The following is a 26,905-nucleotide window of genomic DNA, read 5'->3' on the forward strand; positions in this document are numbered from 1 at the left end:
TTTGACGTAAAGGATGGTTGGGGGCACAACATTTGTGGTGGTAAACCTGATATCTTAATATCTATGTTAAATGTTACTAAATATATTACTAGTAAAAGTGACATAACGAACGAAAAACACGAACTCTGAGATAACCTCAATTAAATATGATGCGATGGTTTCAAATTATAAAAGAAAAGTCATGTTAACTGCATATGTATGTATGTATTTATTACAGTTACATACATTTTAACAAACAATATACTATTGGTAAGTACAGGAATAGTTCTATAAAAATAACATCGATAAGTAAACCGATGATTTTCTGCAGCTATAATTAATTATTAATCGATGAAACTGGCAAATGCTCTATAAATGGGACAAAATGATTAATTTACTCTGTTTTTTAGGTTGCTTCTGTAGTTCCCTATTATGGAATTTCAATGTATAAAATATACGTAATCGCACAAATAATGACAAAAGGTAATCAAGGGGGAGATTACTACATGGATGCTATTAAGGCCAGCTGGTTTTTAAGTTGTCTGGGAACTTGAAGCGAAAGTGTATTATCTACTGAAGGCATTTTCTAATTGTTCAATGTAATATGCAAACTGTTCATACGAAACATTAAGATTGCCATAAGATAAAGTTTCAGAATTGTGGGCTTGGAAACGACAATAATGTAGTTCTAGAATTTCTGCCACATGCATTTGTATATTCACAGCATATCTGAGAAGAGTGTTTTAAGCATGCATCCACTGAGTATCCACATATTTATCGTAAGATATTTTGTTCAGCTAAATCAAACTCTTTGTACTCTATCCTATCTATTTTTAGGGCATTATGAGATGGTTGGGAATTATTAATTATGGTGGGGATGTTGTACCTCTCACTTAAATTGGAGATATCTTCATTAGCAGATAAGAATTGTGGTGTGATCAGATGATTAAAAGAGGACTTGCGTTTGTGGTGTATTTATTTTTAATGTTGTCGGTTCAGTAGATAAGGGAAAAGCGAAGAGTGTTGTCTGTGATTTTGAAAATGAAAAGACAGGTCGGTAGAGAGCGGTGAAACGGTTGTGTCGAAAGGGTTCTTAGAAGGTACTCGAAATCTTCGAAGGATAAGAATTATTGGGAAGGGCGAACAAAAGATAGGTTTTACGACATGCAGGTGTACGAAGAGAAAGTTTCAGGATGATAGTGGTTGGAAGTCAATAAATACAGACTATACAAATATTACATGTTGCACAATTTTGTGGGATTTGTTAGCCCCCACAAAATGTTGCTAAATCAGAAGCACAATTACCAGTTGGGTTGTGCTGCATATATTTTATACAGAACAATAGCTTGTATTTGGTTATATTCTAATAAAGTGTGATGTAAATAACTATTAATAATATGAGGATAAAAATAATTTTATTAACACCCGCACAGAACTAAAAGTGACTAAAGTCATCTTCGCAATGAAAAGGTAACATTCAATATTATAACTGTATTTGTACCCCTTAAAGTGTCGTCCTTGAATTTCAACGTTAGGTTGTAATAACAATCTTTGAATGAGCTAGAGGGTACTTTTATTATTATCCTCGCTATAAAATTGTACAGTTTGTGTTGTGTATGCACATTTTAGAGTTTTAAAGGATAAGAAAAGTTAATACAAGCATTTTGAGTAATTTAATGTTTTTTTTTATCCATTTACTATTAATCAGGATGTAAACATTACAAAAGCACCAACAAATGTTAGATATAATGCAATCATTTTTCGAATAAACTTAATGATTGTAATTTTTTTAATCTTGTCTTTTTCCATTTATGAGCAACCTAGTATTTTTGGAAGAAAGATTAACCACTTTTGGTATATTCTTACGATTGGAAATATCCCTGGTAATCAAATAGCCGCGCTACGAAAGTTTCACTCAAATTTAAATAGCGCGCCCGAAAGTGACGGTTTGGGGCACAGTACATAAGGACTATTGTCGCTTAATTTTGCGAGCTGTCATATCTCTATTATCTCTGGTCAAACTCCGTTTAAATGTTATTAATCCACAACAGTCAATGTGACAAGCTGACAAGTAAATGACAGCTTTCAAAATTCATTTCGGAAATAATGACACAAGGAAAAAACAAAAGGTGGTAACATATATAACACTCTCTTTTTTAAATAAACTTTCCATAAATACATACTTTTTGGTAATAAGATTTTTGCATTAAACTCGGTACATATATATTTTTAGAGTATGTATATAAGTTTATGGATTCCAAAAGATCATTTTTACAAGGTGATCCAGGAAATCTGTTTTCAGATAATATAGTAAGTGTTTATTTTTACCCTACGGGCTTAAAAGATTCTTGATTTACAACACTACATTTTTTTTCCTAATTAACAAAAACTAAATAAAACATTTTATAAACCAAATAACTATTTTTTTTCCTTTATCCCATCTCCCCTTGCCCCAGCCTTACTCTTGTCCTCCCCACTTCTTTCATCCATTTCATCCCTCTTCCGTTTTCGTTCAATATCTCTATCACACTCTCCTCTCTTTCTTTGCTCTCTGTTTAGGTACTTTGGTATTGTTTCTGTTATATTATCTTTCTACTTTCTATAGTCAGCATTGTGTCTAGATTTACTTACACTCGCTCTTCTCTCTTGTTTATCTATGTCTCTGTCACGCATACACAACTCTTCTCTCATACTCACCCCCATTTCTATTTCTCTCTTTCTCTCTATTTCCATCCATGCGTATTCCAGTCTTTCATAATATCCTCGTCTACCCTTGTGATGTTCTTTCTCCGCTTCCTTTTTTTTTTCCTTCCAGCATTCATACAATATCGTACATTCCTCTCTTTCTTTCAACCTTTCATCATACTTTACAACTCTTTTTCCCAGTGTATACTCTTAATTTCTCTCTTTTACATTCTTCTCTTACTATATAGCCTGGTGTCTCTTTCCGTAGCCCTAACATCCACCTCAAATATTTTTCTAGTACTGCTTCCATCTCTGCATATTCTTTCCATTCCCATATCTACACTCTATACATTAATACACTCTTAACTAAACTATCAAACATTTTCATCCTCAGTGGCGGCTGGTGGGTCAAAATTCCGGGTCGGCCAAATATTTTGAGTCTACACCTTGGTGTTATATATTTTCGTAATGTATGGCTGCTACTCATTAACCACTGACATTTTACGTGCCAGGATGTACAAAACATCTCAAATGTTTCGACCTGTTAAAATAATTTTTTATAGGAAATTGACAATGTCAGTTTGATTCCAAATACTGTTAATCCTTAATTCTACTTGTTCTGCTTTATCATTAATTGAGAACCACCGAAAACATTATTTTTACTGAGTTCCGCGTCGACCGGCGGCTATACGGCTTGCCGACCCCGGACATCCACAATTAAATAATAATAATTAAATAATGACATGCAGTTAAAAAATATAAAAAAAAGTAATAATAAAAGTACCAACTGTTAACTATCTTCATTTACATTTATTTTTTTTTAATGTATATGACAAATTGTCAAATAAATTAATTGAATAATTGAAAAATTAAAATGATTTAAAACTTTAAATTCGTTTCTGAAATATCTGAAAACGCTTAGATGCTAAAAATACAGAAAAAGCGCATTTATGTTGTAGCTAAGTTATGTCCGAAAAATAAAATTTTAGATAATTTAATGTAATTTTTTTCGTTTATTATTCATACACAGGAAAATGTATTAAATCGACAATTATTATTATTAAAAAAAAAAATAGTATGCACTGAAGAACATCGAAGCCGTTATTGTTTTGTAATTTGGTTAGCTATCTTAAATATTAAGCGTTTTAAAAACTAAATTCGCGTTGCTGGGTACGGCGAAAGAGGATTTCGCCGGACCTGGCACAACATACGTTCCGCCAGGTCTTTGTCTACTACAGTGTACTAGACAACGATGAACGATGAAACCGTAAGCTGCTACGAAGTCGAAACATCGAGCATAATGCATTCCTCGATACGGCGTGCCGAAATCTCGCCGGCAAAGCGTGTTTATCAGCATTTAAAATTAGCAACAAATGCTTTATTTTGTAACTACAATATAATAAAATATATTTTTAATATATATGATCTATCCTAACGTACATTCAAACTTTATTTCTTTTTTTATTTTCTAATTTCAACGCTTACTAAGTATTTTAAAATGACTGGTACGGCGTGGCCGACCCTGCCGCCCCTGACCAGCCGCCCCTGTTCATTCTTCTTCTTACGTCATGTCCAAATATTCTCTCACCTATACTCCACACCATTCCGATTATCTGCATTGCTTTGACCCTTCTTTCTCTTACGTGTGCTTTTACCGTGTTAGTTGTTGTAAACTTAAATACTAAATATTTAAACTCCTTTACTGTGTCTATGATTCGATCTTCCCAACGCCACACTTTTTCCTCCCCTTTTCTTCCTTCTTTTCTAAACACCATCATTTTTGTTTTTTTCTACATTTATACCTCCAGTTTCTTTCTTTTAAAGTATCTTTGCAGATTTTTTTTTCATCTCATTCATTCCACCTTCATCCTTCGCCAATATTACCAAATCATCTGCAAATTCCAAATACCATACCTTTTCTCTCCCCACCACAATTCCTCCCGCTTGTACTCCTCTAAACATTTCCTCGATATCGGTTATGTAACAAGCAACCAGACTCGGACTTAATGGGCATCCCTGTCTCAATCCTTTCGTCGTCCAAAACATTTCACTTTCTATTCCTCTCACTCTCACACTAGTCACTGTCTCTCTATAGATCTCTCTTGCTGTTGCAATTAACTTTTCACTCAGTCCTCTTCTCTCCATGCATTCCCACAAACACTCTCTGTCCACCGTATCAAACGCGGCTCTTAGGTCTACAAACAGTGCATATACCTGACCTCCTTCCTTTAGCAACTCTTTTTCTATTAGATGATGCAGGATATATACATTGTCCATAGCCCCTCTACCTCTTCTAAATCCCGCTTGACTTTCCGGTAATATACTCTTTTCGTTCATCTCTGTCACCAACCTTTCATTTAACACCATTGCATACAGTTTATATGCCGTATTTAGGAGAGTTATTATTCCCCGATAATTCTCTACTTTTTCTTTATTACCCTTTTTATGAATTGGGCATATTTGCCCTACTCTCCATTCCCTGGGAAAACCTTTACCCGTCCACAGATCATTCATTAACTCGCTCAATCTTTTAATCATCCCATCCGTCTCAAATATCCACACTTCGTTTACCAACCCATCCCTCCTCGGTGCTTTTCCTCTTTTCAGTCTTCCTACTTGTTTTCCTACTTCCTCTACTCGAATATCAGCCTCCCTTTCTCTACCACCATTCCCGGTTTTACTATCTTGCGCTACAATTCTGTCTTCCTTTCCATTTAACAGTTCCAGAAAATGCTTCTTCCACTGTATATTAGGTATGTTTTCACTAATCGTGATTTTGTTCTTCCGTTCTTTATTTATATACTTCCATGCCTCTTGCTTAGTTCTTATGGCTTTAATTTTTTCTTCTTCTTCTTCTTGCTGTATCTCTTCTTTCTTGTCTTTGCATCGTTTTCTATAATTATTTTTTGCTTGCCAGTACTCTTCTTTTATACCTTTCCCCTTTTTCCATCTTCGTAAACATTTCCTTGCTTCTGTTTTTAAATCTTTGCATCTGCTATCCCACCATCTGTTTCTCTTTTCTAAATTTCTCGTTACAATTTCTTTTCTTATGGCTGCTTTTTCAATTTCTCTTTTTAATTGTTCCATTTTCTTTTCAGTTCCTTTTTCTTTAAATTCCACTTCCAACATTTTTTTTATAATGCTCAATTCCTTTTTCATTCCATACCCATATCTTCTTCTCTTTTCCTATTTCATTACTTAAGCATCCGCTCCCTCTACTTATGCCCCTCACTTTTACTACTAGTTAATTTATTTATTCTTTAATATTAATTAATTTTTAATTTATTCAAGTATGGTTTAATAATTAATTTTTCCATTTCAGTCAGAAAGAAAGTATTGTTACGTCTGTGCAGGCGAATTAAATTGACGTAGGTAAACTCAACAGTTTATTTCTTAATAACTCACTCGAATTACACGTCTAACTATTACTAAATTATACAAAATAACTTTGCAACTTAAATCCATTCGCTCACTCGACTTCTTGACTGAATGAAAGGTTTCCGACGGTGGCCTCTATTTAAATAAATCCCTACAATCGAGACTTCCGGTGGCCGGCTCCAGACTTGTCTTTATGCGAACACCGCGTACGCGTGGGATAATGACTCATCGCACGCGTACGACCAGCAGAAAGCTCTCGACGGCCATAGGCGTCGTACCGGGGCGGCCTAAAGGTGTATTTCGTAACAGTATGATGGTGCCATATTAATGAATTCAGAAGAAGCTCTATTCAAAAATGCATTAATATAATGGTAATGTCATTTAAAAAAAATCAAGTCTTCCTTGCATCCCGAAACCAAATGAAGGAAACAATTTTTTTATGATGAATAAGTAGAGCACAAGTTCTTGTACCCCTTTACCTCATTTCAGTTGATTTGTGAAATTGGTTCTCAAGATATTTAACAGTTTCATACATTCTAGCGACCCTGTACAGGGTAACTAAAAACTTATCAGAGCTCAAAATTTGACAAATAGAATTATTGCGAAAGAGAAAATTAGCTACTAGGCAACTATGTTTGTACATTTTAGAAAAATAAAATATAAAAAGTGTTATTTATGAGATATGTATTTTGTGTTGCATTGAAATTTGGTCAGGGAACCGTTATTATAATGCTCACCAGTATAACAAAAAAAATTACAAAGTGAAATTTCCAAGCAAACACAAGTTTATAAAAATACGTATAATTATCACAGTCGTCAATGCACGGGGAAAACATACAATTATCACGTAAGGGCTTGAATACATTAATTAATTTTCAACTGTAACGCCGTTTCAATAGACGCAAATTCTTTCCCTGTTGTTTTCATTCCTGCATACGCAATGCAATCGTTTGCGACTAATCCTGATGCCACAGTTTTATTCCCACCATTAACTGTCCCAGCCTAGAAATAACGCAATTTTTTAACAGTTCAAAACTAGTTCATATTTCTTACAATTAACTGTAACTGCAGAAGCGATGATAAATCCTCCAATTCAGTTTTACTTGCATCTATATGAACTAGGCCTCCATTGTTGTTCATGACACAATATGAACCTACTAAGGAATTATTGGCTATCAAGTGGCGAAAAACTTCAACTTTTAATGTGTCTGCAACAATTTCTTCACTTTCCTGTAAATACCCAAGTTACGAGTGTTGTTTGACCAGAATTTGTACCCACTTTATTTAAATCTGGGTGGACTAAAGCAACGTGATCATTACACACGATCACGTTTCCTAAAGCAGAGAGTCGGTCTTCCAGTGTTCTAACTTCAACAGAATCAGGCAATTCACGTTTTAAATGTTGCAGCTCTATGTCTGAGGTTGTTTCAGGTACGATCAGTCCATTTTTATTCCCTACACACATACGACCTATTACTCTACAGCCTGCCAGTGAGGTTTTCACCACAGGAATGTTAGGCAAATCATCCTGCGCGACTCTAAAAAATATTTACAGGATTAATAATTTTAACCAAAGTTTATTAAAAATTATGAAATTACTTGCAAAAGTTGTCCGATTCCTCCTCATCACAAACGAGCAGATAGGAATTCGTCAAGTTAAGAAATGCGCCAACATCGTCACTATTACCAATACTTGTTCTTAAGGCTTGTGTCCATTTATCTTCCCAAATGTAACCATGTCGTGCCCTTCGGGTTCGAAACGCTTGGGCCGATAGGTCAGTATCTCCACATTCATTTTTATGTTCTTTTGTGTACCGAGCTATGTACCACCAGCTATCTTTCTCTCTGAGGCTTGTATAATTACGAGTCGCAACTACTTCCGGCTCTGTTTGTTGTTTTAATTTACCACTTTGTTCAACGGACATTGTTAAAACTATTAAAGACTTTTTTGTCGTGTAACAGCACTGAACGATACGAATGCACTGCGTTAAAAAACTTACACCGTTGCACGTTTTACATACTGAATTGTGCAGTGTTGTGATAATATTGTGCAATAACTACTATAGATACCGATCAATAGATTATAATTTCATAATTATTACACAACAACATAATATGAGACGGTCGTCGAGTGATTCATAGAGTTGGTTAGATTTACAACTCAGGTTTCATTTCTAATAATCTCCGAAACTACTGGACCGATTGTCGTAAAATTTTCTACGAACCTATATTAGGAATATCGTGTAGATGGTAAACCGCTAATCAAACATTGTCTAATCATCCCCACCAACAGTAAATAACATACTCCTCCACCTGTAGTTTATGAATACGTGTTGAATGTTTATGTTAACGGTAAAATCTCCAAATTCAGCTTGCCAAACGCAAACGGTGATACACAAACAACATCACCAAAACAAGCACAGATGAAACCCTACACTCCCCAATCCACGGTATTATTCATTTTACTGATGAAAATTTTCAAGCTCATTACTCTTAAAATAGATCAACGTTTAAGATTAGTTTGAATGAACTGTTATAAATCCCAAGTGATAACCACTTTTAGATACATAATAATTAATTTAAAATATCTTGAGCCTGAATAAGAGAAATTCTGTCACGTGTTTTAAAGGACAATTTCCCATGATTGCAGTTACATTGTGCTGAAATCATGAGCTGTTAAAAATTTTAATATGAACAGCGAATTTACATACAATGAAAACAAAAAAAATCACCCGTGTTTATAGAATAGTCGAAGTTTTACACATTTCAGGTGTAAATCTGTATTTCACTAATTATACTGGTTGAAAAGGACTGTGGCGTCGGATACTATTAATTTTTGTTTAAATAGTCCATTTTTATAAAATTACAAAGAAAATTGTACATACGAACTTCAAAGCTTACAGCTTACAACATTTAATATCACTGTTCGTCATATTATTGAAACTATCGTTGGCTGACTACATTGTTAAATAATTTAAGACTTTACAACATATTTACAAAGCTTTGCCTTTGGTTCATGTACATATACATCATACATAGGTCACGGTTTAAACAAGCCCTCAGTTCGAAATATCTATACAAGGTCGTTAGAATGTATGGAAACGAATATTTTGAGAACCAATTGTACAAATCAACTGAAACTTTTTATAGGGGTACAAGAAGTTGTGCTCTAGTTATTCGTCAAACAATTTTTTGAAATTTCCAAGTAAACACAAGCTTCTAAAAATACGTATAATTATTATCACAGTCATCAATGCATGAGAAAAAACATACAATAAATTATCACATAACGATTTAAATACATTAATGAATTTTCAACTGTAACGCTGTTTCAATAGACGCAAATTCTTTCCCTGTTGTTTTCATTCCTGCATACGCAATGCAATCATTTGCGACTAATCCTGATGCCACAGTTTTATTCCCACCATTAACTGTCCCAGCCTAGAAATAACACAATTTTTTAACAGTTCAAAACTAGTTCATATTTCTTACAATTAACTGTAACTGCAGAAGCGACGATAAATCCTCCAATTCAGTTTTACTTGCATCTATATGAACTAGGCCTCCATTGTTGTTCATGACACAATATGAACCTACTAAAGAATTATTGGCTATCAAGTGGCGAAAAACTTCAACTTTTAATGTGTCTGCAACAATTTCTTCACTTTCCTGTAAATACGTAAGTTACGAGCGTTGTTTGACCAGAATTTTTACCCACTTTATCTAAGTCTGGGTGGACCAAGGCAACGTTATCATTACACACGATCACGTTTCCTAAAGCAGACAGTCTGTCTTCCAGTGTCCTAACTTCAACAGAATCGGGCAATTCACGTTTTAAATGTTGCAGCTCTATGTCGGAGGTTGTTTCAGGTACGATCAGTCCATTTTTATTCCCTACACACATACGCCCTATTACTCTGCAGCCTGCCAGTGAAGTTTTCACCACAGGAATGTCAGGCAAATCATCCTGCGCGACTCTAAGAAATATTTACAAGATTAATAATATATTAGCCAATGTTAATTTCGGAGGCTTGCACGGTCGGAATCAATACATGATCGCTTTCCGGGTTGGAACCGTGTTAATTGAGAGCCCAAAAACTCAATTAACACGGTTCCAACCCGGAAAACGGTCATGTATTAACCAACGTTTACTAAAAATTATGAAATTACTTGCAAAAGTTGTTTGATTCCTCCCCATCACAAACAAGCAGGTACGAATTCGTCAAGTTAAGAAATGCGCCAACATCGTCGCTATTACCAATGCTTGTTCTTAAAGCTTGTGTCCATTTATTTTCCCAAATAATACCACGTTGTGCCCTCCGAGTTCGAAACGCTTGAGCCGATCGGTAACCAGTATTTCCATAAAAATATTTATGTTCTTTTGAATACCGCGCTATGTACCACCATACATCTTTCTCTGCGATGCTCGTATAATTACGAGTCGCAACAACTTCTGGTTCTGTTTCTTGTGCTAATTCACCACTTTGTTCAAGCACAGGTTCACCGGACATTGTTAAAGCAATAACACTTGGTCGTGTAACAGGACTGAAAGATGCGAATACACTACTTTAAAAAACGTACATCGTTGCACGTTTTATACACTGAATTGTACAGTATTGTGGTAATATTGTGCAATATTATAGATACCGATCATAATTTCATAATTATGATATAATATAACAACATAAAATGAGATACTCGTCAAGTGATTCATAGAGTTGGTTTGATTTACAACTCAGGTTTCATTTCTTAAATGATTATTATGTAAAGTATGACACTGGTTAAATTTAACATCATTGTACGCCGTATTGATTGGAAGTATAGTTGGTTGACTACATTGTTAAATAAATTTAAGATTTTACAAAGCTTTACCTTTGGTTCATACATATAACTACATTCTACGTTCAAGCTTTATACAAGCACACATCGAAATATCTACATATGTAGTGTTTATGGAATAGTCGAAGTTTTATACATTTCAGGTGTAAACCGATATGTCACTGATTTATACTGGTTGATGAGGACTGTGGCGTTGGATGATATTAATCGTTGTTTAAATAGTTTATTTTTATAAAATTACAAAGAAAATTGTACATACTGTGATAACCCAAACCTCCCGCCTTTTAAATTGACCTTGAAAAAGTTTGAAAGGCTCGCGAAAATTTCAAAAATTCAAAGTTTGGCCTTGGCTGTGAAGCTGTGATCGTCTAACAAATAGGAACCTACGTTGTGTGTGTTTTTTTTTTTTGTTTTTGATAAATGGCGGGAAGACGTTCTTTCATACAAGTGAGCATATACTGCATCTGAGTTGAGAGTGCAAGAAATAATAGACAAAATTAGGGAGGTCGAAATCCTTCCTTAGGAGGAAAAGAAACGAAGAGCGACAGTGACTCAGCGTGCCCTTCTGGTGAATCCGCAGGGCCACGGCGTCATCGGTCTTCATTCCCAAAAACCTCCTGGGGTTTTATTCACCGAAATATTACATTTCAAACACCTTAAGATACATGAAAGAAAACACTCGCGAATTGACAGACATACACATATGAAAAACGAACAAACGCAAAATTCTATACATCTGTTTGGAATCAATGCAAATATTTGAATATCACAAATTTAATAAAACAAAGCAAAATCCGACTTAAGTAACTGGATGCAAATACACAAGTTATTACGGGCGTGTGGCGGTAGATTTTTAAGAGCACAACAAAAGTACCCCTGGGGTGTCGTAACACAAGCGGAGTTTTGGGCTACCGGTCTGGACCTGTTCTCCCCCCACGACGGTGATTCTATCTATCGCAAAGCCTACCCCACACGCATATCTCCATTGCGAACGTGCCCTGCCATTACGGCCATTACGGTCACAAGACCCGCAAGTGGATCTCGACTATTGGTTCAAGTCGAGACCACTACAAACCGGCGGCCGCCCCTGAATCTATCCAAACCTGTGGGCTTGTACAGGTGACACGATAAATCTCGCCAGCTCGACTAGGAACCGAACTTCGCTTCTGCCACGTTTTTTGTGTCATTTAACCTCAATTCCATTTTCAAATATTCAATCTCTTATAACTCTGATATTAACAACAACTAAACAAGTGTTAAAGTTTCAAAGAGCAATAAACAACATTTAGATTCGCCATACAACCTTGTGAAATTTTAAACAACAAATAATTCTTATGTGAGATTAAAGTTGGACATCAAATAATCTATATGAACATTCATCAGCAAAGTATTTACAAAACAGAATTCAGCAAAGATTTATCAAACAGAAGATCTGGTGTGTAATAAACTTGTACAAATAAAAATATTATGTGAGGATAAAACTGTAGAACATGAAATTTACGTTCAATTAAAATGATAGGTACAACAAATAAAATGACTGAGGTTGTGACATTAAAGAAATATTGTATGAGGTGGAAATTTGCAGAGTTAACAAAATTTACAGGAGATTAATAATTGCCACACTTTATCAACGATTCAAACAAAGAGTTTACGTTTTGTCAAACTATATCATGATCTAAGTGATTGGTTACTTCAAAAAAAAAACAATTTACTTTGAGAGTTTAAAATACCGCGAACTGGTTATCCCAACAAAACACACAATAAACAAACACAAAAATATCCAATCATCGCTCCGAGGGAATAAGCGTCTAGGTGATGTAAGTTATAAAATCGTTGCGAGGAAAAAGCGTCTCGGTGATGTAAATTTTAAAATCGTTGCGAGGAAAAAGCGTCTTGGTGATATTATTAATCTCTAACGTCGCGAGGACGGACCTCTATCAATCTGTAGCGTTGTGAGGGCATACCTCGATTAATTAATCAATCTGGCGCGTTGTGATGGCATGCCTCGATGAATTAATCAATATGTGGCGTTGTGTGGCATGCCCCGATGAATTAATCATGATAACGATGATAACCACCTAAGGGAAGAAAATATCATAACCCCCGCCAGTTCGCAGTATAATGAACTTGTTTAACTGCCGTAAATGAATTATTAGCAATCTTGTGTGAAGAATTAAGAAGTGTTATAATGTAACACTTACGTATATGCATCCAGGAGCTTATTCGTAATTAAACAATAAGGTGTTTCCTGACTAAGTGAATTTCATGAAATCTTCTAGCAAGTGGTTCATTTAAATAATCCTGATTGTTAAACTATGTTTGCACTAGTTGACTATTAAGAAAAACTAACTTGATTGGTGAATTTACAAACAATGAAACAAATTTACAGCACCTGTCTCGTGTCGACCGGAAGTCCGCATTTCTCCGATTAAAAGGCCGCAAGCATTGAGCGCGCAGGTTGGGGACAACTGTCATTATGAAAGTTACTATTGATTGTCGTTAAACGAAGGCTTCCTCCCGTTTTAATAACTACCAAACCAACTAATTTAAACCTAGCGGTTACCACGTGGTTACAACTCACACAAGCATATTCAGACTGAATCTACGCCATGCAGTTTCTCTCTCTACCCATCAACCAACCCTGTAACTAAAAACTCCCTAGCGCTATAACTAAACCCTGCAGAACAAACTTGGTTCCTGGGGCACTACATGCATTAAACCCGATGTGCATATTTGGTTGCCTATGTTTAACGACTTCCTTTTTGTGATTGATTTTTTTTCTTTCAAATTCAAATTATTCAAGTGTGATTTCGCGCCGCTGTTAATTAATTTCAGCGCGAAAACTTTGATTTAAATTCGGTCACCACAGTACGAACTTTAAAGCTTACAACATCTAATATCACTGTTCGTCATATTACTGAAACTATTGTTGGCTGATTACATTGTTAAATAATTTAAGATTTTACAAAGCTTTGCCTTTGGTTCATATAATCATATATTAAACAAGCCCTCAGTTCGAAATATCTATACAGAGTCGCTAGAATGTATGGAAACGAATATTTTGAAAACCAATTGTACAAATCAACTGAAATTTTGTATAGGGGTACAAGAAGTTGTGCTCTAGTTATTCGTCAAACAATTTTTTTAAATTTCCAAGTAAACACAAGCTTCTAAAAATACGTATAATTATCACAGTCGTCAATGCATAAGAAAAAACATACAATAAATTATCACATAACGGTTTAAATACATTAATGAATTTTCAATTGTAACGCTGCTTCAATAGACGCAAATTCTTTACTTGTTGTTTTCATTCCTGCATACGCAATGCAATCGTTTACGACTAATCCCGATGCCACAGTTTTATTCCCACCATTAACTGTCCCAGCCTAGAAATAACACAATTTTTAACAGTTCAAAACTAGTTCATATTTCTTACAACTAACTGCAACTGCAGAAGTGATGATAAATCCTCCAATTCAGTTTTACTAGCATCTATGTGAACTAGGCCTCCATTGTTGTTCATGACACAATATGAACCTACTAAGGAATTACTGGCTATCACGTGCCGAAAAACTTCAACTTTTAATGTGTCTGCAACAATTTCTTCACTTTCCTGTAAATATATGTTACAAATGTTGTTTGAACAAAATTTATAGGTACCCACTTTATCTAAATCTGGATGGACCAAAGCAACGTGATCATTACACACGATCACGTTTCCTAAAGCAGACAGTCTGTCTTCCAGTGTCCTAACTTCAATAGAATCGGGCAATTCACGTTTTAAATGTTGCAGCTCTACGTCGGAGGTTGTTTCAGGTACGATCAGTCCATTTTTATTCCCAACACACATACGCCCTATAACTCTGCAGCCTGCCAGTGAGGTCTTCACCACAGGAATGTCAGGCAAATCATCCTGCGCGACTCTAAGAAATATTTACAAGATTAATAATATATTAGCCAATGTTAATTTCGGAGGCTTCTACGGTCGGAATCAATACATGATCGCTTTCCGGGTTGGAACCGTGTTAATTGAGAGCCCAAAAACTCAATTAACACGGTTCCAACCCGGAAAACGGTCATGTATTAACCAACGTTTACTAAAAATTATGAAATTACTTGCAAAAGTTGTTTGATTCCTCCCCATCACAAACGAGCAGATAGGCATTCGTCAAGTTAAGAAATGCGCCAACATCGTCGCTATTACCAATGCTTGTTCTTAAAGCTTGTGTCCACTTCTTTTCCCACACATATCCGCTTTGTGCTCTTCGGGTACGAAATGCTTGGGCCGACAAATCCTGGGTATTTCCGTAACAATATTTATAATCTTTTGAAAATCGAGCTATGTACCACCAGGCATCTTTCTCTGCGATGCTCGTATAATTACGAGTCGCAACTACTTCTGGTTCTGTTTGTTGTTCTAATTCACCACTTTGTTCAACCACAGGTTCAACGGACATTGTTAAAGCAATAACACTTGGTCGTGTAACAGCACTGAAAGATACGAATACACTACTTTAATAAACCTACACCGCTGCACGTTTTATACACTGAATTGTACAGTATTGCGATAATATTGTGCAATACTATAGATACCGATCAATAGATTATAATTTCATAATTATGATACAAGAACATAATATGAGACGGTCGTGGAGTGATTCATAGAGTTGGTTTGATTTGCAACTTAGGTTTCATTTTTTAAATGATTACTTCAATAATTTCGAGCGTTCCACCTTTTTCGTATTATGTGAGTGTTAATATTTTCACTTTTGTAGTAGGGTCCATCCAACGAATCGCTACTTTTAGATTTTGTCGACGTTTCATAACCCCTGAAGTACGAAAAAGTAGGTAGCCCCGAGACAATCTCCGAAACCACTGGACCGATTGCTGTTAAATTTTCAATGTAGATGTATTAGGAATATCGTGTAGATGGTAAACCGCTAATCAGACTTTGTCTAATCATCCCCACCAAAAGTAAATAACATACTTCTACACGTGTTGAACATTTATGTTAACGGTAACTGAAAATTCAATATCGTGTACGAGGACCACATTACAGTAAAACAAGCACAAATGAAACCCCACACTCCCCATTCAACGGTATTATTCATTTTACTGATGAAAATTTTCAAGGTCGTTACTCTTAAAATAGAGCAACATTTAAGATTAGTTTAAATACCATAAATGAACTGTTATAAATCCTAAGTGACAACCTTCTGAAATGTGGATAATGTAATAACTTAAGTGAGAACATGTAGAACTTTTAGATACATGGTTAATTTAAAATAACCATTAAAAGGGCCATTTCCCATGATTGCAGTTAAATTGTGCTGAAATCATGAAATGTTAAAAATCTTAATATGAACAGTGAATTTACATACAATGAAAACAAAAAAAAATCCACTGTTTATGGAATAGTCGAAGTTTTACACATTTCAGGTGTAAACCGATGTGTCACTAATTTATACTGGTTGAAGACGACTGTGGCGTTTGATACTATTAATCATTGTTTAAATATTTTCTTTTTATAAAATTACAAAGAAAATGGTACATACGAACTTTAAAGCTTACATCTGTGGCGTTGCTGTGATGTTAATGTAGGCAACACAACGCACACGTACTACTTCCTCTCGCCTACGAGTAGGCAACTCAATATGCTCACCGAACACCACTCGTGATTGGTTAGCCTGGCGCCGACGCAGAGACCAACTGGGGACACAAGGAGGCGCGAGTACGGCAAGTACTCTCTTCTGCCGCCGACATCGAAACGAAGAAGATGGGCACCGTCTCCTGTTCCACGTGTAAGATATCCGAATTTGTAAATAAACTATAGAGAAACCCTACCTGGTGTTAGTCATTTCCACACATCTTACAACATCTAATATCACTGTTCGTCATATTAATTGAAACTACAGTTCGCTGACTGCATTGTTAAATAATTTAAGATTTTACAACATATTTACAAAGCTTTGTCTTTGGTTCATATACATATACTACAGTCACGGTTTAAACAAGTCCTCAGTTCGAAATATCTATACAGGGTCGTTAGAATGTATGGAAACGAATATTTTGAGAACCAATTGTACAAATCAACTGAAACTTTGTATAGGGGTACAAGAAGTTGTGCTCTAGTTATTCGTCAAACAATTTTTTGAAATTTCCAAGTAAACACAAGCTTCTAAAAATACGTATAATTATTATCACAGTCATCAATGCATGAGAAAAAACATACAATAAATTATCACATAACGATTTAAATACATTAATGAATTTTCAACTGTAACGCTGTTTCAATAGACGCAAATTCTTTCCCTGTTGTTTTCATTCCTGCATACGCAATGCAATCATTTGCGACTAATCCTGATGCCACAGTTTTATTCCCACCATTAACTGTCCCAGCCTAGAAATAACACAATTTTTTAACAGTTCAAAACTGGTTCATATTTCTTACAATTAACTGTAACTGCAGAAGCGACGATAAATCCTCCAATTCAGTTTTACTTGCATCTATATGAACTAGGCCTCCATTGTTGTTCATGACACAATATGAACCTACTAAGGAATTATTGGCTATCAAGTGGCGAAAAACTTCAACTTTTAATGTGTCTGCAACAATTTCTTCACTTTCCTGTAAATACCCAAGTTACGACTGTTGTTTGACCAGAATTTTTACCCACTTTATCTAAATCTGGGTGGACCAAAGCAACGTGATCATTACACACGATCACGTTTCCTAAAGCAGACAGTCTGTCTTCCAGTGTTCTAACTTCAACAGAATCGGGCAATTCACGTTTTAAATGTTGCACCTCTATGTCTGAGGTTGTTTCAGGTACGATCAGTCCATTTTTATTCCCAACACACATACGCCCTATAACTCTGCAGCCTGCCAGTGAGGTCTTCACCACAGGAATGTCAGGCAAATCATCCTGCGCGACTCTAAGAAATATTTACAAGATTAATAATATTAACCAACGTTTACTACAAATTATGAAATTACTTGCAAAAGTTGTTTGATTCCTCTCCATCACAAACGAGCAGATAGGAATTCGTCAAGTTAAGAAATGCGCCAACATCGTCGCTATTACCAATGCTTGTTCTTAAAGCTTGTGTCCATTTATTTTCCCAAATAAAACCGCATTGTGCCCTCCGAGTTCGAAACGCTTGACCCGAACGGTCACCAGTATTTCCATAATAATATTTATGTTCTTTTGAATACCGCGCTATGTACCACCAGCCATCTTTCTCTGCGGTGCTCGTATAATTACGAGTCGCAACAACTTCTGGTTCTGTTTCTTGTGCTAATTCACCACTTTGTTCAACCACAGGTTCACCGGACATTGTTAAAGCAATAACACTTGGTCGTGTAACAGCACTGAAAGATGCGAATACACTACTTTAAAAAACGTACACCGTTGAACGTTTTATACACTGAATTGTACAGTATTGTGGTAATATTGTGCAATATTATATATAGATACCGATCATAATTTCATAATCATGATATAATATAACAACATAAAAGGAGATATTCGTCACGTGATTCATAGAGTTGGTTTGATTTACAACTCAGGTTTCATTTCTTAAATGATTATTATGTAAAGTATGACACTGGTTAAATTTAACATCATTGTTCGTCGTATTGATTGGAAGTATAGTTGGTTGACTACATTGTTAAATAATTTAAGATTTTACAAAGCTTTGCTTTTGGTTCATATAACTGTATTCTACGTTCAAGCTTTAAACAAGCACACATCGAAATATCTGCATATGTAGATACCCTTAGTGTGGAACCCTATCGTATCGATTGGATAAATTTTCTTACATATAAAACAAATGCTAATAGAAGCAGTTGTTCCGCCTTGGGTGATTTAGACTCCAATCATTCTTTAGACGTGAATGACTTTTCCACAAATTTTACATGATTTGATAAACAATAAACACGAAAGCGGCATATCAATCACGCCATGATCCGTCTTGGAGAATTATCGAAACATTCCATGAGTGATCGATCAAGTCATTTAAAAAAATAATCCGAATACGATGCCTCATAATTGGTTGTGAATAAAATACTGTACTTTACGCGTATCTTATCGGCGATTTACACACTTAGGAAGATCTCCTTCTCCGTATTATAGATTAAAAATAGAGCACTACGTTGTGTGCACATCGCCTTCATTATGGAAACAGTTGTGTTGAGAATGATTTCTCACTTGCGTCGTCTTACCACTTAAAATTCCAATAATGCAAGCTTTAGAAAACGACCCTTATTCGGCAAAATTAATTCCACTCATGTATGATTTACTTATCCTTATTGAAAAGAATAAAGTGAACCATTTCAAAAAACGTTTATCCGAAGCATCAATGTGGGATATAAGAAGAACCAAATCTGGCCTAAAGTTAATACTAGAAGCCATAAAATGGAATAGGTAAATTTTACAACGCTTGATTATTATTTGAAAACTGCAAAGTTTTTTCAGGAAAGAAATTTTTGACCATTTGTTACACGATTGCTACAGTTGTTGTAGCGAAGATTTTATAGTCGCAAACGAATTTGGTAAGACAGCAATAGAAGTTGCTTGGGATCAGAAGAACAACAACACTCAATACTACCTCTGTGAGTTATTGAAAAGTAGCAGTTATTTGGAGAAAGTAATAAAAAACACCGTTTCCAATTCTTCTGACTATATCGATGAGGAACATATCACCAGCCTGTTAACTTATGCCACCGACCTACCTGACATATTTGACAGGCAGTAGTCAATTTCGAACTGCCAAATTTTATTCAGGATGTGGTATTTTTCCATAAATTTGATGAATATTCATCTCACCTTATGCAATTTAACGTTCTGTTAAAACTGGCAGAACAAAATTCTTTTCTGTTCCATAAAGCTTTTGAGTACGAGTTTAAGTTTTGTATGGCCGTGACGGATGCACCACAACACGAGAAACGTTATTTCGGTGATCTTTTGATTAGTTTGCTCGGCCTAAAACACGATTATCTGGAAATTCTGTTGGAAAGGTGTGCTCCTGAAATATGTCAGATTTTCGAAAAATGTGCCCTTCATTATAAAACTGCTTTTCTGAAAAGCGATAGCAGTTGGTGTGGATGTGGATTATCTACTGACTACGAGTACTTTGAGTTACCAGTGGAATATCAATGTGAAAAAATGTTCAGCAAATGTTCAACATTAGACAGACTAGTATTATTTTTAGAAAAAAATGAGACGGTGAGTCAGTGTGTTATTCGTTTCATTGATATATTAGACAGCGAATACTTTTTTCGTTGTGTGGCTGAAAGTAACAACGAATCCACCGCAACAGAAATTTTTACCTATCTCTTAATGTATGGTTTGAGAGTTAAAGCCAACCTTTTTAACGTTGTGTACAGAAATTATGGTTATTGCGACCTCTTCAAACTGTGTCTGCATATGGACATAGAGGAAGAACCACCGAAAAACTCACAAAGAGACTTATTTTACGACGACGATTTTAATCTGGTAGAGAATATGTTTACCAAAAATATTCAGCTGAAAAATTCACCGTTAAACTTCATCTTAGATGTTAATTTTGATGTGGAACAACTCCCAGAAAAATTTAAATCTTACAGTGATAAACACGTTCAGCATCTTCTTGATTACTTTGCTCATCCAAAAGTCTATGAACTTATTTCAAAACTTGAAAAAGATAAAAGACTGTGGGACAACACTCTTAAAAAAGTAGAATATCATCCACGAGTGCCTTTGCTCGTCGAATTGAGTCGAAATATTTTTAGAAAATATCTTATTGAAACATTCCAAATTCGAACTACGAAAATGTTGTATTCTCTTATTAATGGTCTACCTATTACTTCTACCCATAAGAAAATGATTACTTTTGAAAAAAAAAATCTATCAATCTTAAATAAAATAATAAGTACTACATCATGAGTTACTTTTTTATCCTAGCTTAGTTTTTAAACAATGCGTTTTAGGTATTTTAGAAATGCCATATGGACAATAAAACGCTAACCCAAATTTGTCTGATCATCACCAACAGTTTGATAACGTCACTTCAAAAATTCATGGTAAATGCTATTTAAATTTTATAAAATAATATATTGCTGTACTTGTGACATAAAGTAAATTTAGGACCTATCAAAAATTCTCGAAACTAATTTTAGACTGTATAAAAAAGTGTCTGTGTTTTTCAGTTTAGTATCCACAATAGTTTGCTTCACAAGCTTATTTACTTTTCAAATTCTTCCTGTAACCATCGATTTGAAATTTAAAATTTTGGTAAACATGTGAATGTTGAGAGTACTAATCTATATATTTACATTCTAATGATACAGTTTCGGCCCATTTCGCCGTTCGTCACACTTTAAGATTTTGTTTAAATCCTTTTAATGGCGGGATAACCCACTAAAATTAGACTTGTCAGCAAAGTTTTTAAAACATGCGAAAAATGCAAAATTTGGCATGCTGTGTAGGTAATCGCGGACAAAATGGAACGCTGCGTTGTGTTTTCTTTTTATGGCATAATGCGTTCAAATGTAAAGTAGTTAGAAAAGTGCCCCTGAGTATATTAAGCACATAGTTGTATGTAGGCACTTAATCAATGTCGGTGACTACGATCAGAGGCGTCGTTGGGTGGGTATGGGAGGGTAGCGTATCCCCCCTTCAAAATTCAGAACTCATCAAAAGTTATTAAAATGATAAATAGTTGGTAAATCATCCGACCATCTACATGAAAAAAATTAACTAATTAACTAATTTTTTGTCATGAAAAATATAGCATGATCAATAATGTTTGAGTCATTTTTGAACGCCCAAGAAAGTTAGAATATGAGAGTGTCAAATTTTCACAATATTCCACAACAGCCATCCCCACCAACAATTTCATGATGTCAATTTTATAAAATAATATACTTCTGTACTTGTAGTTTATGAATCCCCCCTGATTTTCGTAATAACAATGCAAATTGTATAACCACATTCTAATAATAGTATAACAGGAAAGCAGAACAATGACCGAGTAAGGTAAGGAGTAAGTTGAGGAAGCGTCGTGTTAATAACGCGATGGTCGCGGGTTCAATTTTCTTATGAGCCACTTTTTTCTTACACCTTGCCTAAATAATCTTAGACCAATTTTTAAACATGCGCAAAAGAATAAGTGCTGGCATTAAAAAAATTGGTGGCGTAATTTAAATTTTCAAAACAACTGTTGAACTCTCTAAAAGTTCAATAATAAGTCAATTTAAATGCAACGCATTGTTTTTCAATTTAGTGTCTACAACCATATGCTCCGAAAATATATTTATTTTTCATACTCTTTAGTTACTAATGAAATTTAAGATCTACATAGATGGACAAGTGACTGTTGGCTTTAATGACTTGAAAAAATTGATCTATATAATGCTTTGATTTTCAACAGTTGTCAAATGGTATTAGTTGATTCAATAAATTGCTCTTTCTTAAAAATGTTCATTTTTTCTTCTAAACAGAGAATAGACTAATAGAAAAGGAAAAATGGTAATAAAATTAAACGTGTGATTTTAAGGTTCTGTTTAAATCCATTTGCGATAACCCAAACTCCCAAATATTTCGCCAAAATTTGACATGTGAAAAAACCTGGGGAAGATTCAAAATTTTGTCTTGAACTGTGTTCGTGGCCTAAATAGAATCCTACATGTGATTTTATTTTGTAGCGGAATACGTTTAAATGCAAAGTGGTGAACCTCATGCTTATAAAAGTATCTCTAAATTAAAAAATTGATCAAAAGTTATCTCGACAGAACTTCCCTCGCCCTTGAGTACAAGTCCACTTTTTCGAAAATCATTTGATTGTGCAAATTAATTTTTTTATGGAAACCCTTATAAGTTGAAATAAAGATATGTGTGTAATATTAAAGTAAACATAAAGGAACGTGCTATACGTTTGTTTCAAGTGAGTTTTTCCAATACAAAATTTTGTGATAACGGATAACGTCATCATATATGGAGTGTAATACTAATAACAGCAGTACTGTTTTGCCAAATTTTCGGGAAAATGGAGTGAGTGGTTCTTAACTCAATCAATTTAATAAATTGCGTCACTCATTCATTTTTTTGAGTGCTCCTGTTTAAGTAATTCTAATACCTCTGCATCCATTGGTAAACCACAAGAATAGAGTCATAATAGTTTGCAGATTTGAAATAGAATTTATTCGGAAAAATTTGGGCTGAGTCATCAATTTTTTGGAATGGGATAAACGAATCAATTTTGATTATCGATTTATCAGGACTATGATAAGCTTAAAACGGTTGCAAGATTTCAGAGCATTCGGTTTTGCAATTTCAAATTTAAAATGCAAAATATTATACAATTTTTTTTTCGCCAAAACTCTGGATTTCTAATGTAAAAATGCAGCACAGTGTGCAGAAGTTTCGTATTTTATGAAATTAAAAAAAAAAATACAATTGCAAATTTTGGAATGACGTCATTCCATTGGCGAAGGGGATGATCAGCCAACATTTCGTTAGCGTTTTACCATATACACGCTATTCCTAATACACATATAAAATTTGATAACAATTGGGACGACTTTTCTCGTATTCTAGGGATCTTCAAACGTCGAGGAAACATGAAAGTGGCAAGTCGCCCGATGGACTTGATTACCATACTTCTTTAGTTTAGGCTCAGGAAGTCATTCATATGTATGGTATGTGTAATATCCATGGTCGGAAATGATAATGACAATGATACAGGTGACAAACATAGAAAAGCATAAGCCCTGCAAGCAAAATTTTTTTCGTATTTGTTTTACAATTGTCGCTGTCCTCTCTCCATCTGGTCGAGTGATTCCCTGCAGCCGCCCTCCGCATGTCTTACTTCCAAACGATCGTTTTGTCTATGAGTTTCTTTACATATACTGTTTCACCGCGACGTACGAAGTAACGGATAAACAAATGAATGGATATGAATTTATTTTGGAGATTCTTCTAGAGATTTTTTTTCTGCATTCATTGGTGTATCATACGAGTACTTTAGTTTTGTCTATGACATCCATTGCAGCGATTGATGTAAATCAGACAGATAAGTACAGTATGAGAAATAATAATAGTATCTATTGTGCCTTTTTTGTTTTGATGAGAAAAAAATATTTGCAACGCTGTAGGATTCGTAACCAGCACTTCCACTGGGAAAACAAATCTTACACCCATAACGCTTTCCCAGCTCCAAAAATCGTCCACACCTACAGCTTTCAAAAAGGAAAATCAAATGTTACAGATAGACACAGATATTGATCAAGTTGATACGATGATGGGGGAGGGGGTATCTTACCTTATCTTTACGCGTAATTTTATCGGCGATTAACACGTATTTTAGATTAAAAATTGCAAAAGAAATAGTTGTGTTGCGAATGACTTCGAATTTGCGTCGTCTTACCACTAGGTTTATTAAAATTCCAATAATGCAAGCTTTAGAGAATGACCCTTACTTAGCAAGATTAATTCCGATCATGCATGATTTACTTATTCTTATTGAAAAGAATAAAGTAGACGATTTCAAAAAACGTTTATCCGAAGCATCAATGTTTGATATTAGAAGAACCAAATCTGGCCTGAAGTTAATACTAGAAGCCATAAAGGGTAATCGGTAATTTCAACAATTCTCAATGATTATTTTGAAACTGAAACGTTTTTTCAAATATAATATAACAAGTGGTCTGATTTTTTCCGACAAAATTTGTGACACAAATTAACGAGTAGCTGTTGCGACGAAAATCACACGAGTCGACGAAGGAGACGAGTGTGATTTTCCAAAAGCAACAGCTACGAGTTAATTTTCACACAAATTTTGCAGAAAAAATCAGATCACGAGTTATATTCGGCTTGACAATCCAAAGAGAAAATTTTTATTTACTTTTTACGGACAATAATTCACATAATTTATAGTTAGCGTAGTCGTTGAGTAACCATACCTACTTAGTCTAAATAGTAACAAAACAACAAGGCAAAACGTAAATAAATTTCTAAACATCAAATTTTGTGTGTGGTGCTGGTTGATTTTCTTAATTCTGGGAGCAAGATTTGGTAACAAGACTGTGTATGAAATTCGAAATGCAGTGAAAGAAAGTCAGTGCCGAAAGACCGCAAGAACGCAAGATTCAATTTAGAACCAGTTTACAGAATTTTGTGAAATACGCAAGTTTCCTCTGAATAAAGCAGTCGAAATGAACGAGGTGGCCAGTATTTTGGAAAATTATGCCTTTAACGCCAATAGAAAAGTAGTTGTATGTTACATTATCATTTTTTTATTAAAGTTCATTTGACAAGTTTGACAAATTAATTTGACATTTTTTTTTTCGCTGAAAAACAGTGTTGTTGCCTGACAGAAGAATGTTTTTTCACTGAAAAAATTTTTCGGTGAATGCCATTGGACAAATTTCAAACAATTCTGCCATTTTATTGGTTAAGAATTTTCGAGTTGGATTGTCAGGAAAGAAATTTTTGACCACTTGCTACACGATTGCTACAGCTGGTGTACGGAAGACTTTATGGTCGCAAATGAATCTGGTAAGACAGCAATAGAAGTTGCTTGGGATCAGAAGAACAACAACACTCATTACTACATCTGTGAGTTAATCGGAACTAGCAGTTATTTGGAGAAAGCAATAAAAAACGCCCTTTCCAATTCTTCTGACTCTCTTGATGAGGAACATATCACCACCTTGTTAACTTACGCCACTGATCTACCTGACATATTTGACCGGGTAGTAGTCAATTTTGAACTACCAAATTTTATTCAGGACATGGTATTTTTCCATAAATTTGATGAATATTCATCTCACGTCATGCAATTTAACACTCTGTTAAAACTGGCAGAACAAAACCCTTTTCTGTTCCACAAAGCTTTTGAGTACGAGTTTAAGTTTTGTTTTGCCGTGACGGATAAACCACTAGACGAGAAACGTAATTTCGGTGATCTTTTGATTAGTTTGATCAGTCTAAAGAACGATTATTTGGAAATTCTGTTGGAAAAGTGTGCTCCTGAAATATGTCAGATTTTCGAAAAATGTGCCCTTCATTCTAAAACTGCTTTTCCGAAAAGGAGAAGCACTCGCTGTGGATGTGGATTATCTGTTAACTACAATTACACCGACTTATCGGTGACATATCAGTGTGAAAAAATGTTCAGCAAATATCTAACAATAGACAAACTGGAATTACTTTTGGAAAAAAGTGAGACGGTGAGTCAGTGTGTTATCCGTTTCATTGATATATTAAGGAGCACATACTTTCTTACTTCTGTCACTGAAAGAAACAACGAGTCGACCACAACAGAAATTTTTAATTATCTTTTAATGTATGGCTTGAGAGTTCAAGACAACCTTTCTGATGTTGTGTATAGAAGGTATGGTTATTGCGAACTCTTCAGAGTGTGTCTACATATGGACATAGAGGATGCGTCACCCGAGTATTCACCCTTAAACTTCATCTTAGATGTCAATTTTGATGTGGAACAACTCCCAGAGAAATGGAAGTTTTACAGTGATCGACACATCCAATATCTTCTAGATTACTTTGCCCATCCAAAAGTCTATGAACTTGTTTCAAAACTTGAAAATGAAACAAGATTGCGGGACGACAACACTCGCAAAAAAGTAGAAAAACATCCACGAGTACCTTTGCTTGTCGAATTGAGTCGAAATATTTTTAGAAAATATTTTATAGAAAGATTCCAAATTCGAAATACCAAAATGTTGTATTCTCTTATTAATGGCCTATCTATTGCTTCTACTCATAAGAAAATTATTACTTTTGAAACAAAACTCTATGATACTTAGATAAATGTAATAAGTATTACATCAAATTTTAGATTTTGTAATTCCATATTTAGTTATTCTTTGTCGCAAGACATTATTAAGGTAACCTGAGGCTTCCAGTATGCTGAAAATTTGTAACACCGTAGGTTTAGATTAAATAAATTTTCGTGAACTTTGTAGTCACTTGAAACCTTTTAGTAGTCATCTATTATAGATGTACCGGCAATTTCATAT

General features: G+C 34.8%; 5 protein-coding genes and 1 long non-coding RNA gene across 8 annotated transcripts; 3 read left to right on the top strand and 3 right to left on the bottom strand.

The window, feature by feature from the left end:
- Nucleotides 1–25: 25 nt before the first annotated feature.
- On the top strand, nt 26–1,375 carry LOC135123456 (uncharacterized). 2 transcript variants are annotated; one of them, XR_010279621.1, is made up of 4 exons: nt 26–40; nt 93–249; nt 390–758; nt 817–1,375. It is a non-coding gene; the product is annotated as an uncharacterized LOC135123456 (long non-coding RNA). The 2 variants fall into 2 exon arrangements; XR_010279620.1 differs by having other exon boundaries at nt 27–249.
- A 5,452-nt stretch (nt 1,376–6,827) lies between these two features.
- LOC135123455 (eukaryotic translation initiation factor 6-like) lies at nt 6,828–8,094 on the bottom strand. Its single transcript, XM_064048110.1, has 4 exons — nt 7,642–8,094; nt 7,322–7,580; nt 7,096–7,272; nt 6,828–7,044 (listed from the first exon to the last, which is right to left on the bottom strand). The coding sequence occupies exons 1-4, from the start codon at nt 7,965–7,967 to the stop codon at nt 6,907–6,909; spliced, it is 900 nt and encodes a 299-aa protein (XP_063904180.1). The 5' UTR covers nt 7,968–8,094; the 3' UTR covers nt 6,828–6,906.
- Nucleotides 8,095–9,073: 979 nt separating this feature from the next.
- On the bottom strand, nt 9,074–10,694 carry LOC135123454 (eukaryotic translation initiation factor 6-like). 2 transcript variants are annotated; one of them, XM_064048108.1, is made up of 5 exons: nt 10,213–10,694; nt 9,761–10,019; nt 9,535–9,711; nt 9,316–9,483; nt 9,074–9,261 (listed from the first exon to the last, which is right to left on the bottom strand). In XM_064048108.1, the coding sequence occupies exons 1-4, from the start codon at nt 10,551–10,553 to the stop codon at nt 9,346–9,348; spliced, it is 915 nt and encodes a 304-aa protein (XP_063904178.1). In that variant the 5' UTR covers nt 10,554–10,694; the 3' UTR covers nt 9,074–9,261; nt 9,316–9,345. The 2 variants fall into 2 exon arrangements, with proteins under 2 accessions (XP_063904178.1, XP_063904177.1); XM_064048107.1 differs by having other exon boundaries at nt 9,260–9,483.
- Nucleotides 10,695–14,049: 3,355 nt separating this feature from the next.
- Nucleotides 14,050–18,346, bottom strand: LOC135123791 (uncharacterized). Its single transcript, XM_064048668.1, has 9 exons — nt 17,882–18,346; nt 17,562–17,820; nt 17,336–17,512; nt 17,153–17,284; nt 16,456–16,724; nt 15,001–15,375; nt 14,549–14,807; nt 14,321–14,497; nt 14,050–14,270 (listed from the first exon to the last, which is right to left on the bottom strand). Exons 1-9 carry the CDS (start codon nt 18,220–18,222, stop codon nt 14,133–14,135), a joined length of 2,127 nt encoding a protein of 708 aa, XP_063904738.1. The 5' UTR covers nt 18,223–18,346; the 3' UTR covers nt 14,050–14,132.
- Nucleotides 18,347–19,054: 708 nt separating this feature from the next.
- Nucleotides 19,055–20,810, top strand: LOC135123792 (uncharacterized). Its single transcript, XM_064048669.1, has 2 exons — nt 19,055–19,310; nt 19,362–20,810. Exon 2 carries the CDS (start codon nt 19,716–19,718, stop codon nt 20,808–20,810), a length of 1,095 nt encoding a protein of 364 aa, XP_063904739.1. The 5' UTR covers nt 19,055–19,310; nt 19,362–19,715.
- Nucleotides 20,811–24,336: 3,526 nt separating this feature from the next.
- On the top strand, nt 24,337–26,747 carry LOC135123045 (uncharacterized). Its single transcript, XM_064047542.1, has 2 exons — nt 24,337–24,501; nt 25,345–26,747. The coding sequence occupies exons 1-2, from the start codon at nt 24,365–24,367 to the stop codon at nt 26,690–26,692; spliced, it is 1,485 nt and encodes a 494-aa protein (XP_063903612.1). The 5' UTR covers nt 24,337–24,364; the 3' UTR covers nt 26,693–26,747.
- The last annotated feature ends 158 nt before the right edge of the window (nt 26,748–26,905 follow it).

Source organism: Zophobas morio, unplaced genomic scaffold (assembly GCF_036711695.1).
Source record: "Zophobas morio isolate AGI-343-1 ecotype UQ-CSIRO unplaced genomic scaffold, CSIRO_AGI_Zmor_V1 ptg000006l, whole genome shotgun sequence".
In the NCBI taxonomy this organism is placed as follows: Eukaryota; Metazoa; Arthropoda; class Insecta; order Coleoptera; family Tenebrionidae; genus Zophobas; species Zophobas morio.